Raw genomic sequence first — 14254 nt, 5'->3', positions numbered from 1 at the left:
GACAGCCCTCTGGCCTTTACCGCCAAATCGTCTGCCCATTCATTTCCCCCTACTCCGTTATGGCCGTGCACCCAACTCATGTGGATTTTGCCATCCTCAGAGAAGGCGCTCATCTCCTTCTTACTCAAGACTTCGTGACCTTATCGTCCTGGTTGTTACTGACCTTATGGCAATTTTACTGTCGGTAAAGATGTTCAGACTCGAAGTCCTCGCGTTAGCACCACACCACTTCACGTATTCCGTGATCGCCCGGATCCTGCTTGCAGGACTGTATTGTGGTTAGGCATTCTAAAAGAGATCTCAGTCCCTGGGTTCTCAATGTAGACCCGCAGGCACACTCTGTACTCTAGCTTTGATCCATTCGTGTAATATGATCTTCCAGATGGCAATACCAGGGTTCCGTCAATCCAAGTCTGTGCCGACGGCAGTAGTGCCTCGCACTTGTCTTCAAGGTTCATCTGACGTATCTGATCGGAAACCTCTTCCCTTCCTTCCAGGTTTCCTATCGTCGCCTCGATTATATCGCGATGGTAAGAGCTGCTCCCATCCTCAATTCATTATCCCATCCCCTTAAGTCTCATAGCCGTAGTGGCTGCCCCACAATTAATCTGTATGTCAATGGGTCGGATGTTTAGAATAGTCTCCAGGGCCCTAGTGGGCATGGTCCTCATCGCTCCGCCTATGGCAAGACAACATGTTCTCTGAACCTGTTATATGGTCCTTATGCTGCACTTTTTCTCCATAGCAGTCCACCAAACTACTGAGGCGTAATTTAGAATTGGTCTAATCACACTCCTGTAGAACCAGTGGACTATCCTCGGATTCAGACGTCATTTCGAGCCCACGGCCAGTCTACATAGTGGCCAACATCTGTGAGCTTTCTTAGTACGCTCCTGAGTGTGACACTTCCAATTCAGTTTCCTGTCCAAGATCACTCCTGAGTATTTGACCTTGTCAGATATCGAAATCGTCTTATTGAGGAAACGTGGTGCGTTAAATTGGCCCTCCTTCGTCTTGCTCGTGAATAGGCATATTGCAGTCTTCCCTGATTTGACATTGAGACCTCTGGGTCTAGCCCAGTCATATGCCATATGCAAGACCCGTTTGGTTCTTCTGCAAAGCACATTCGAATCCTTACCTCTTAGAAGTATTATTACATCGTCTGCGTAGCAGACTGGTTCAAAACCCTCCTCAGTCAGCATCCGTAATAGGTCATTTATGGTGGTTACCCATATGAGTGGCGATAAAGTGCCCCCCTGCGGCGTGCCTTGTGTCACTTTCTCCCTTATATTTATGCCATGGGAAACACAATTTATCTTCCCGTTCCTTAGCATATGGTCTCTAAGGACCGGGTCCACCCGGTACTGGTCTAAGGATTGTTCCTTAGCATATGGTCTCTAAGGACCGGGTTCACCCGGTACTGGTCTAAGGATTGGATAATATCTGCACCCTCTTTTCAACCTAACTTTACCTAACCTAACCTATTGACTCTGTGTCGGGAGGTTAGGGTGGTTTTCTTCCTATGGGCGAGTAAACCGAGTCATTCGCTATTCAAGGACTACAGCCAATCAGTCTTTCATCTTTCAATTGGAAGAAACTGGAGATACTAATTGATAAATATATTAGGGATCGTCTATACCCCTCATTGCCATGCGGCTATCAGCATGATTACACTAAGAGTCGATAGGGCATTTCATGATGTGGTTGGCTAGATCGAAAGGAATTTGGGTGTGGGCGAGTTTACCTTGGCGGAATCCTTAGACATAAAAGGGGCATTTAATAACTTGCAGTTGGAGTCCATATATGGCGCTATGGTGGAGAAGAGGGTCTCCTTGTTAAGTTTAATTGAGTAAATACGATGCTAAAAGGCCAGATTATCAACGCGGCACTTGCAGAAGGCTAGAAACTCCATTTAGTCCCCTCTTTTGTTTTGATTCTGAGGTCTTTAGAGACGAAGAGGGTGAAAGCCGTTTTCTTTTCCTTAGAGAAGAAGAGGGCGAAAGCCGTCTCTACTATTACGGACCTCGTTCAGGAGCCTTCAGGAATCTGACTGGATTGACAAGGGCCAACGAGCTTGGTAGTGGGCTGTTTTCAGGGAACCTGTTCTTAATGGGGCTTTTGACAATTACGCCCTCCGCAGAATGATCGATCCCGGAAGCAAGGAGTGCTCTTTTTGTTCGTAGACCTGTATGTTGGGAACGCCTGGGTTCGAATCCTGGCGAGATCATTAGAAAAAATTTTCAGTGGTGGTTTTCCCCTCCTAATGTTGGCAACATTTGTGAGTTACTATGCCATGTAAAACTTCTCTCCAAAGAGGTGTCGCACTGTGGCACGCCGTTCGGACTCGGCTATTTTTTATTTGTATGTTGGGAGTGTAGCAAAGAAGATCGCCCTAAGAATGAGGGTGTGAGTACAGGGCGCTTCTCAAGCTTTACGCATTCTTTTGTTCTGCTAGCTATATAGCAACAGAGTCCTTCCTTGCTTTCCCTAAAAGGGATCTACCTACTGGAGTTCTCGGAGTCACCGGGTCAGGTGCGTAAAGCTTGAGAAGCGCCCAGTACTTACATCCTCAGTCTTAGGGCAATCAACGTTGCTACACACCCAACATACAGCCCTAAGAAGGAAAAGGGTGTTCAACACCTTTCTTAGAGCACTCCTCCTTGCTTCAGAGATCGTTCATTTTGAGGAGGGCGTAATTGTCCAAAGCCCCATTAAGAACAGGTTCTCTGAAAACAGCCCTTCATTGAATTCCTTAGAATTAGACAATTGTATAGGCTTTTGGACAGGTGTGTTTTTTTTCAGGTGGTAGTATTTGCGGTTTTAAAGGTACTGGAATTGATATCCATGCGGGAGCGGTGGGCCTATAAGACTGTCGGGGGGGCGCAAAAGGTTTTGGCGCCTGGCCATGTGAGGTCGAGACTAGCAGGCTCTGCAAAGTGCTGGGCGATTAAGGAGTGGCGAGGAACGAAGCGGCTGGCCAGCAATGAATCGCTGATTCCCGGTGATCATGATACAGGATCATTGAGTTTACCCCAGTGCCAGCTGGGAGGGTGGACGCTTTCTACAATGACTGCGCGAATGAGGCTTGAGCTGAAGCTGTAGGTTACAGGGTGGAAAAGGACCAGTATTTGGAGGAACAGGACATCGCTTATACTGGGACTGAGGAATCATGACCTAGTACTGCTGATAGGAGTCTTGTATGGTCACTGCAACGACCGATTTCTGCAGGATGTGCAATAACGAAAAGAAGTCAGAGACAGCCGAGAACCTTTTATATATCTGACCCAAATTTGCAGGAAAATACACAGGATAATGGATGAAAACTCTTTCCGTGCTGGATTCCTTCCATGCCCTTAGTCCTTCTAGGTCCTTCCGGTCATTCTAGAGTTCTGTGGAGATTTGAATTGACCAGTGAGAAATTCTTTCTGAAATTTTGAGGGTAGTGTTCCATTATGACTTCCAACAACTGTGCCAAGTACGATCCAAATCGGTCCATAACCTGATATAGTTCCCATATAAACCGATCTCCCGATTTGATTTCTTGAGCCCCTGGAAGTCGCAATTTTTGTCCGATTTGGTTGAATTTTGGAGGATAGTGTTCCATTATGACTTCCAACTACTGTGCCAGGTACGATCCAAATCGGTCCATAACCTGATATAGCTCCCATAAAGACCGATCTCCCGATATGATTTCTTGAGCCCCTGGAAGCCGCAATTTTTGTCCGATTTGGCTGAAATTTTGCACATAGTATTCTGTTATGACTTCCAACAACTGTGTCGGTCCATAACCTGATATAGCTTCCATATAAACCGATCGACCGATTTGACTTCTTGAGCCCCTGGAAGCCGCAATTTTCGTGCGATTTGGCTGAAATTTGAGGATAGTGTTCCGTTATGACTTCCAACAACTGTGCCACGTACGATCCAAATCGGTCCGTAACCTGATATAGCTTCCATATAAACCGATCTCACGATTTGACTCCTTGAGCCCCTGGAAGCCGCAATTTTTGTCCGATTTGGCTGAAATTTTGCACGTGGTATTCTGTTATGACATTCAACAACTGTGCCGCGTACGGTCATAATCGATCAAGAACATGATATAGCTCATATATAAACCGATCTTCAGATTTGACTTCTTGAGCCCTTTAAGCGCGATTTTATCCGATTTGGCTTAAATTTTGCATGTAGTGTTAGTTAGTGTCTGTTATGACTCTCAACAACTGTGCCAAGTGCGGTTCAAATCGATCAATAACCAGATATAGCTCCCATATTTTAGCAGAATCCATGGAGGTGGGTTTCCAAGATTCGGCCCGGCCGAACTTAGCGCGCTTTTACTTGTTTGGACTTGGTGCGTACAATCCATGGTGGTTGATTTATGATGTCATGAATCGACAAAACATAACATCTGTATTCTCGTTTGTAGAAGGGGTGGCCTATGACTACGCCTAGTGCTTTTTAATTGCATTTCAGAAAAGCTATGACTGTGGCATAGATTAACCAGCCAATTTGAACCCATCGTAGAGAAATATTTGCATCCAGTTTCTTTTTTTTTTTGTAATTTATTTCCCATTGCCTAGAATTTCCAATGAGTTAAACACTGTGGTAATCCATCTATTTAAGCTGCGGGAGGAATTACATCCAAATTGCTTTGTCTTCCTTTGTCTACATTGTAGTCATTTTAATGTAGCCCTTTCTGTTTGCCTTTCCGTTCCTGGCTGGATATTGCTAGACCGGATTTTTCATGTAATTACTATTCTCTGATCCAGAGCCGTTGACACACAAAACTCATGTTGACTTACGGCTTGTAATGCACGATACGATGTCGGTTGAAGACTGTTTTTGACTTGTGTGAATGACGTTGAACAAAAAAGACATTTTGGTCCTGCCTAAAAGAGGAGAGGCAGAAAAGGTCCCAAATAAAATCGCTGAACGAGGTCGTGTTTAATGTAGAGAAATATAAAATAAAATGATAAATGTGCTTGAGAAAGGACAGCCAACCTATTTAAACAAAAAAGAAAGAGAAAAACCAAACCAAACGAAATATTTATCCCGACAAATTAGGGTATTTTAGATGTAAAAATGTTTGCATACTTTGAAGAGAAATATTTGCAGGTTCCTTTTGAAACGTGACCATAGCAAACCAAACACAATTCCACTAATGTTTGAGATGGAATGATGAAGTCCTCCCACATGCGGCTAAAGAACATTTGTCAAACTCCAACTTAGCCATTACGTTGTCATATTCGCTGGCTCAACTGTGAGCTGGAATATGCATAAATTTGGAGTCAGATGGGTTATTACTTGACAATATTTGAACAATGCGACATTTTGTAGTTTGTCCCTTTTGTATGTGTCAAAGTCACTCTTGCAAATTAGTCCACATTAATACAATATGCAGACTTAACGTTTTGATGCTATGTCATATTCTAGTTTCATCACTTCATGTACACATTTATAGCATATAGGACAGTGTCAAGCGGAATACGAATGTCCTGTACGTCCTGCTTAGGTTTGCATGTCCTATATTCAAGCTAAGGGCCAAACATCGATACCTATGGTAGTCCACAGAATGGGTTGGTCTAGGGAAGGGTAGCAACAGACTCTTTACCACAAGACGAAAACCACAAGAATGAGTTTTAAAATTGCCATTAGGTGGCTGTAAACACTAAATATATCTCAATTGATACATTAAAAACCCGTTTTGAAATCAACATCACCCAAATGATGGCTGCTATCTCGTTGTACTCCAATTACTCCCGAAAAGTCGAGAAATTTCACCAAGCCACCAAAACCTAAATCCGTTAACTCAACAAAATCATGATGGAACGGAAGGCCTGTGGTTCAAAGTCTACGTTTCATTAGTGCATGACATCAACAGAGTAGATGCTCAACAGTCTCCTTCTCCTTTTCGTCTTAACAGCTGATGCAGTGGTCTTTATAGAGCTGGCAAAATATCGATGACACTATCGAAACTTTCGATATTTTACTTTTTGTCTGAAAATCGATTAATATTTTTCCTATTGATACTGTGGTGGCACACTTTGTGAAAATAACTTTGTTTCTTAATTTAAATATTTATCAAGTAACCTTAGAATAATTTTATTATTTCGTAAAAACAACTTTGTTTATTATTCTGAATATTTATCACATAGGCTTAGTATAATTTTGACAATGTACAAGAAATTCATTTCTATATAATAAAGTTTAGTTTTGAATTAGTTTTTATCACGAACACATCTATCCATTCCACATTGGTGACCCCGAACGAAAAATATACAGATTTTATTTTTTTCAAGCATGGCTACTGAAAATGAAAATAATGCATTGGAGTTATCCCGTGTAGCGGTTCGAGTTCCTCCGTTTTGGCGACAAAATCCGCGGCTATGGTTTATACAATTGGAGTCCCAGTTTGTTACATCAGGAATTTCTTCCGACGAAACGAAGTTCCATACGCTAGTTGGGTCCATGGAAAGCGGTATTTTGAACCATGTAAACCATATTGTGGAAAATCCTCCAGCGGTCAACAAATACGAAGTCTTGAAGAAAGCATTGCTTGATGAATTTATGGAATCTGAGGAAAAACGCCTTCGACAACTTTTGGAAAATGTATGTATCGGTGACAAGAAACCTTCAGCATTACTAAGGGAAATGATGGAATTGTCCTGTGGAAAAGTGTCAAAAGAGTTATTGAAAACATTGTGGATCCAGCGCCTTCCATCAACAACAACAGCCATACTGTCGGTAAGCGATGATGGAGTAGACAAGTTAGCAATCATGGCAGATAAAATCCATGACCAGTCTGATGCTTCTGGTGTAGTCAATGCTGTTTCAACTAAGGATGAAGACCGTTTGATGGTTTTGGAAAGGCAAGTAAGTGAACTTTTATCGAAAATTGATGCCTTTTCGTTCAGAGGTGGTCAACACGAAAAAAGAAATTCCACACATCGTTCACGAAGTAATTCACGCTCTCGTTCAACATCTTCTGTGTGTTGGTACCACTTTAAATTTGGACGGAAAGCGACAAAATGCCGTTCGCCCTGCTCGTTCAATTCGACGGAATACAATTAGGCACCTCATCTGTCGCCTTTTTATTCAAGATGCAGAATCAAATTTAAGATACCTTATAGATACCGGTGCCGACATATCTGTTTTACCTCGCAGAAACGATGAAAAAAACAAAACGTCAAATTCTTTTGTTTTGTATGCATCGAACAACACGAAAATACGAACTTATGGAACAAGGGTTATTAATTGCAATATCGGTCTACGACGAAGATTTCTCTGGTCATTTATTGTAGCTGATGTAACACAGCCAATAATTGGATCAGATTTTTTGAAGCATTTTGGACTCCTGGTGGATATGAAAAACAATCAACTAATCGATTCAACAACAAAACTCAAAGTATCTGGATTTTGCTCACTTCAACCGACTTTATCGTTGAAGGTAATTCCTGATGGGCCAGGAGAATGTAATTCAATTGTTTCCGATTTCATTGATGTTACTACGCCCAGTATTAAGTTACCACCCGTTAGTCATCCAGTTATACATCATATTGATACAAATGGACCAGTAATTTCAGTGAAAGCACGACGACTATCTCCAGAAAAGTTAAAAATTGCGAAAGATCCGGTACCTCATATACACGATTTTGGTTATATGTTAGCTGGTAAGAAAGTATTTTCAAAAATCGATTTGGTCAAAGCGTACTTTCAGATTCCTGTAGCTGAAGAAGACATTCCAAAGACGGCTATAATTACACCTTTTGGTTTGTTCGAGTTTACACGGATGCCGTTTGGTCTCACGAACGCTGCTCAAACGTTCCAGCGTTTTATAAACGAAGTTCTAAGGGGACTGGATTTCTGTTTTGCTTATATTGATGATATACTCGTAGCGTCTGAAAACGAAGAGAGCACGAGATACATCTTCGGCAGATTTTTTCTCGTTTGCAATCACATGGCGTAACTGTAAATAGAGACAAATGCGAATTTGGCAAGGATTCCCTTATTTTCTTGGGATACTGCGTAACTCAAAGTGGTCTAGTGCCAAGTCCAGAACGGGTATTAGCCATTCAACAATACAATTTGCCAAAAACTGTCAACGAGTTAAGTCGATTCCTTGGAATGCACAATTTTTATCGTCGGTTTATCCCGAAAGCAGCTCGAGCTCAGGCAATATTAAACTCCCTGAAGTCCGGCCAGAAGAAAAATGATAAAACACCAAATGAGTGGACACCAGAATTGCGTAATTCATTTGAAGAATGTAAGAATCAACTAGCGAACTCTGCACTTTTGGCATATCCTGTTGAGTCTGCCGAAATATCTTTATGGGTGGATGCGTCCGATATCGGTATGGGAGCTGTTCTTCAACAACTCATTGATGGTGAATGGAAACCGCTTGGATTCTACTCAAAGAAGTTATCAGATACTCAGACTCGGTATAGCGCTTATGATCGCGAGCTTTTGGCGGCGTACTCTGGAGTTAAATATTTTCAACATTTTCTTGAGGGACGCCAATTCTGTATCTATACCGATCATAAACCATTAACATTTGCTTTCAATCAACGTCACGATAAGGCATCTCCACGCCAGCTTAGACACCTAGATTTTATTGGACAGCATACAGTGGATATTCGTCATGTACCTGGAAAAGAAAATATCACTGCAGATGCTCTATCACGACTTAATGCAATATCTTTACCATCTTCCCTGGATTATTCGGAACTTTCCAAAGATCAAGAGAATGATGAAGAACTCAAACAACTACAATCAAATCCGCAATCATCAAATTTGCTGCTGAAGTATTTCCAAATTTCTGACTCGAAAACGAAAGTTCTGTGTGATGTGTCAACTCATAAAATAAGACCTTATATCACACCTCGTTTTCGAAAATGCGTCTTCGATATGATACAAAACGTTTCTCATGCGGGCTCAAAAGCCACAGTTAAGATGATATCAACTAGGTTTGTATGGCCAAACATGAGGAAAGATATTTCCATTTGGACGAAAACTTGTCTTAGATGTCAACAAGCCAAGGTGGGACGTCATATAAAAAGTGCTATTGGCCAATTTCCAGTGCCGGATGATCGATTTAAAGTGGTCAGCACCGATATTGTTGGACCTCTTCCGCCATCGGAAGGGTATAGGTACTGTCTTACCTGTATCGATAGATTTACACGTTGGCCGGAGGCTATACCATTGCAAGACATAACAGCCGAATCTGTGGCTAAAGCATTTCTTAGTGGATGGATAGCAAGATTTGGAGTGCCTTCTCAGGTGGTGACAGACCAAGGGCGACAGTTCGAGTCGGAACTGTTTCGAGAAGTTGCTTGGAATTCGTTTTACTCATACGACACCTTATCACCCCCAGTCAAATGGCCAAATCGAATGTTGGCATCGAACACTTAAGGCATCTTTAATGTGTCACGCAAACCCACGTTGGTCCATGGTTTTGCCAATAATAATGTTGGGATTACGTTCATCTATCAATCATGATTTAAGCGTATCGCCTGCTGCGTCAGTATATGGTATGGAGCTTACATTACCAGGTGAATTCTTTACTGAATCGAAATTTAGTAAATTGCGTTCTGATTGGGTTGCACAATTTAAAGCTGATATGAACAACGTCAAAGCAAAGAAGCTTAACCGTCATGGCGATTCAAATATTTATGAGCCAAATGCATTGGAAGAAGCAGAATTTGTATTCATCCGAAACGACGCTGTGCGAGCTTCATTACAACCTCCATACACAGGACCTTTTCCTGTTCTATCTAGAGGAGCAAAAACATTTGTAGTTGATGTTAATGGAAAACGGAAGACGATATCTGTTGATCGCCTTAAGCCAGCCTTAATCTTGAAAGACGAAATGCCAACGAAATCCATATCACCTCAACAAGTACCAAATGATTCTCATTCACGAACTCTACGATCAGGAAAAACTGTGAGAATTAAAACTTAACGTTGTCACTGGGGGAGGAGTATTGTGGTGGCACACTTTGTGAAAATAACTTTGTTTCTTAATTTAAATATTTATCAAGTAACCTTAGAATAATTTTATTATTTCGTAAAAACAACTTTGTTTATTATTCTGAATATTTATCACATAGGCTTAGTATAATTTTGACAATCTACAAGAAATTCATTTCTGTATAATAAAGTTTAGTTTTGAATTAGTTTTTATCACGAACACATCTATCCATTCCACAATACTATCGGCAAAGTTAAAATTGTTTGCAAAATTAAAAAAAAAAAAAAACAAGTAAAAGCGTGCAAAGCTCGGTCGGGCCGAATCTTATATACCCTCCACCATGGATCGCATTTGTCGAGTTCTTTTCCCGGCATCTCTTCTTAGGCAAAAAAGGATATAAGAAAAGATTTGCTCTGCTATTAGAGCGATATCAAGATATGGTCCGACTTGGACCACAATTAAATAAAATGTAAGCTAATTCAATTAAGAATTGGGCCCTTTGGGGGCTCAAGAAGTAAAATAGAGAGATCGATTCATATGGGAGCTGTATCAGGCTATAGACCGATTCAGACCATAATAAACACGTATGTTGATGGTCATGAGAGAATCCGTCGTACAAAATTTCAGGCAAATCGGATAATAATTGCGACCACCACAGGCTCAAGAAGTCAAGATCCCAGATCGGTTTATATGGCAGCTATATAAGGTTATGAACCGATTTGAACCATACTTGTCACAAATGTTGGATATCATAATAAAATACTTCGTGCAAAAATTCATTCAAATCGGATACGAATTGCGCCCTCTAGAAGCTCAAGAAGTCAAGACCCAAGATCGGTTTATATGGCAGCTATATCAGGTTATGACCCGATTTGCACTTTATTTGGCACAGTTGTTGGATATCATAACAAAACACGTCGTGCAAAATTTCATTCCAATCGGATAAGAATTGCACACTCTAGAGGCTCAAGAAGTCAAAATCCCAGATCGGTTTATATGGCAGCTATATCAGGTTATTAACCGATTTGAACCTTAGTTGACACAGTTGTTGGGTATCATAACAAAATACTGCGTGCATAATTTCATTCCAATCGGATAAGAATTGCGCACTCTAGAGGCTCAAGAAGTCAAGACCCAAGATCGGTTTATATGGCAGCTATATCAGGTTGGGAACCGATTTGAACTATACTTGGCACTATTGTTGGATATCAAAACAAAACACGTCGTGCAACATTTCACTCCAATCGGATAAGAATTGCGCACTTTAGAGGCTCAAGAATTTAAGACCCAAGATCGGTTTATATGGCAGCTATATCGAAACATGAACGGATATGGCCCATTTTCAATACCAACCGACCTACACTAATGAGAAGTATTTGTGCAAAATTTCAAGCGGCTAGCTTTACTCCTTCGGAAGTTAGCGTGCTTTCGACAGACAGACGGACGGATGGACAGACGGACGGACATGGCTAGATCGACATAAAATGTCATGACGATCAAGAATATATATACTTTATGGGGTCTTATGTAGTTTCAAGTAGTTACAAACAGAATGAAGAAATTAGTATGCCCCCACCCTATGGTTTAAGGTATAATAAAGCTTTTACGGGCTTCAGACCCTTTATCTGGAGATCGGTCTATATGGCAGCTATACCTAAATATAGTCCGATTTGATTCATATTTAGGTCAGATATCAGGAGGCTTAAGATAACCCTCTGTTTTAAATTTCAGCGAATTCGGGTAATAGATAAAGCTTTTATGGGCTTCAGGCAATTTAACGGCAGATCGGTCTATATGGCAGCTATAAATAAATATAGACCGATATGCACCATATTTGGGTCAGATGTCGAGAGGCCTAAAGCTACTCACCACTTCAAATTTCAACGAAATCGGATAAAAAATAAAGCATTTATGGGCATTAGACCCTATATCGGAAAATCGGTCTATGTACCAGCAATATCCAAATATGGTCCGATTTGGCCCGTTCCAGAACTTAACCAGCGTGCATCAAAAAGACGTATCTGTGCCAAATTTCAGCTCAATATCTCAATTGTTGAAGGCTGTAGAGTGATTACAACAGACGGACAGGCAGACGGACAGGCAGACGGACGGACAGACGGACGGACAGACACTCGGTCCTCGTTAAATCGTCTTAGGATTTTACGACGATCCGAAATATATGTACTTTGTAGGGTCGGAAATTTATATGTCTGTGTGTTGCAAACGGAATGACTAAATGAATATACCCCCTATCCTACGGTGGTGGGTATAAAAATGCGCTTGCATGGCTCTTGGAGTGAAAGTCGGGCGATAAACATATATGACAGCTATATCTTTTGTAAATCTTGGCCGATTTCTATGAAATTCAACAGTAATATTAAGAGTCATAAGAAAATCCTTTTAGCCAAATTTCGAGAGAATCGGTTGACAAATGAGCACTTTATTGCAATGTTTCTCAAAATCGGACGAACATATATATGGGAGCTATATCTAAATCTGAACCGATTTCGAGCAAACTTCTTAGATAATGTGGTAGTTGTAGAGGAAAGTGTTGTACAAAGTTTTGGCAAGATCGTTCAATGAATGCACTTGCGGCGGCCCTAGAAGTGAAAATCGGGCGATATACATATATGGCGGCTATATCTAAATCTGAACCTATTTCTATGAAATTCACCAATAATGTCGAGAGTCATAAGAAAATCCTTCCTTTCGAGAAAATCGGTTAACAAATGACCATTTTATTGCATTATAACTATAAATCGGACGAATATATATGGGAGCTATATCTAAATCTTAACCGATTTCTATGAAATTCAACAGTAATTTCCAGAGTCATAAGAAAGTCTTTGCTACAAAAAATTCGAGGGAATCGATTGACAAATGACCATTTTATTGCATTATTACTGCAGATCGGACGAACATATATATGGGAGCTATATCCAAATCTGAAACGATTTTTTCCAATTTTAATAGGCTTCGTCTTTAGGTCGAAAAACATGACTGTCCCAAATTTGAAGAGGATCGGATAGAAACTGCGACCTGTACTTTGTACATAAATTAACATGGACAGACAGACAGACGGACATAGCTAAATCGAATCAGAAAGTGATTCTGAGTCGATCGGTATACTTATCTCTTCCTTCTGGGTTTTACAAACAAATGCACAAAGTTATATTACCCTGCACCACAGTAGTGGTGTAGGGTATAAAAAGAAAATTTTTAATTATGAATTCCATGCTATATAAAAAATCCGTAATTGTTTTCCATATCACTCCCCTAAGTTGGTACATGTGTGGTATTGTTTCCCCACCTAAGTACCGGTGTCTTTTAGCCGAAAAAGCCGGGCAATGACATAGGAAATGCTCCAACATCTTATCATCTTCCCCACATGCCCTACACATACTATCACTTGCCGCACCGATTTTGCATTAGTGGGCTCGTAGTCCTATGAGTTTCGTTATGATACCAATAGCTATACTTCTTACTTCTTCTTCTTACTTCCTTCCTACCGACTGTTTCGCTGTTGCACAGTGTTATATGCGCGTTCATAGCCTACGCTCTCAACTCGGACTGCGTCGACCCGAAAGGGGTTTGGGTTAACCAAGTTCATTGACTGCAGTCCTCTGGCCTTCACCACCAAATCGTCTGCCCTTTCATTCCCTCTTACTCCGTTAAGACCCGGCACCCAAACCATGCGAATTGTGCCATCCTCAGAAAAGGCGTTAATCTTCTTTTTACACTGTAACAAGACTGTTGTCGATAGATATGTCCGATTTAATTGAGCTTTTATAACCGCCACCAAAGGATGGGGGTATATTCATTTTGTCATTCCGTTTAAAACACATCGAAATATCCATTTCCGACCCTATAAAGTATATATTGTGTAGCCCAAAAAGTAATTGCGGATTTTTCATATAGTCGGCGTTGACAAATTTTTTCACAGCTTGTGACTCTGTGATTGCATTCTTTCTTCTGTTACTTTTAGCTTGCTTTCGAAGAAAAGTGTAAAAAAGTATATTTGATTAAAGTTCATTCTAAGTTTTATTAAAAATGCATTTACTTTCTTTTAAAAAATCCGCAATTACTTTTTGGGCAACCAATATATTCCTAATCGGCGTAGAAATCTAAGACGATCTAGCCATGTCCGTCCGTCTGTCTGTTGAAAACACGCTTCAGTCTTCAAAAACAGAGATATTGAGCAGAAACTTTGCACAGATTCTTTTTTTGTCCGTAAGCAGGTTAAGTTCGTAGATGGGCTATATCGGACTATATTATGATATAGCCCCCATA

At 40.8% G+C, this 14254-nt stretch overlaps 2 protein-coding genes across 2 annotated transcripts; both read left to right on the top strand.

Annotated features, from left to right (window-relative positions):
* The first annotated feature begins 6297 nt into the window (after positions 1-6297).
* LOC131996907 (uncharacterized) lies at positions 6298-7068 on the top strand. Its single transcript, XM_059367106.1, has one exon. It carries the CDS (start codon positions 6298-6300, stop codon positions 7066-7068), a length of 771 nt encoding a protein of 256 aa, XP_059223089.1.
* A 2392-nt stretch (positions 7069-9460) lies between these two features.
* LOC131996906 (uncharacterized) lies at positions 9461-9955 on the top strand. The gene has a single exon (XM_059367105.1). It carries the CDS (start codon positions 9461-9463, stop codon positions 9953-9955), a length of 495 nt encoding a protein of 164 aa, XP_059223088.1.
* The last annotated feature ends 4299 nt before the right edge of the window (positions 9956-14254 follow it).

This window comes from Stomoxys calcitrans, chromosome 4 (assembly GCF_963082655.1).
Source record: "Stomoxys calcitrans chromosome 4, idStoCalc2.1, whole genome shotgun sequence".
NCBI lineage: Eukaryota > Metazoa > Arthropoda > Insecta > Diptera > Muscidae > Stomoxys > Stomoxys calcitrans.
Note: the sequence above shows the minus strand (reverse complement) of the source record. Positions and strands in the feature narration are given on the sequence as shown.

Excerpts from the sequence above, each read along its gene's own strand:
- LOC131996907 (XM_059367106.1), top strand. The coding sequence starts at position 6,298 with ATGGCTACTGAAAATGAAAATAATGCATTGGAGTTATCCCGTGTAGCG.
- LOC131996906 (XM_059367105.1), top strand. The coding sequence starts at position 9,461 with ATGTTGGGATTACGTTCATCTATCAATCATGATTTAAGCGTATCGCCT.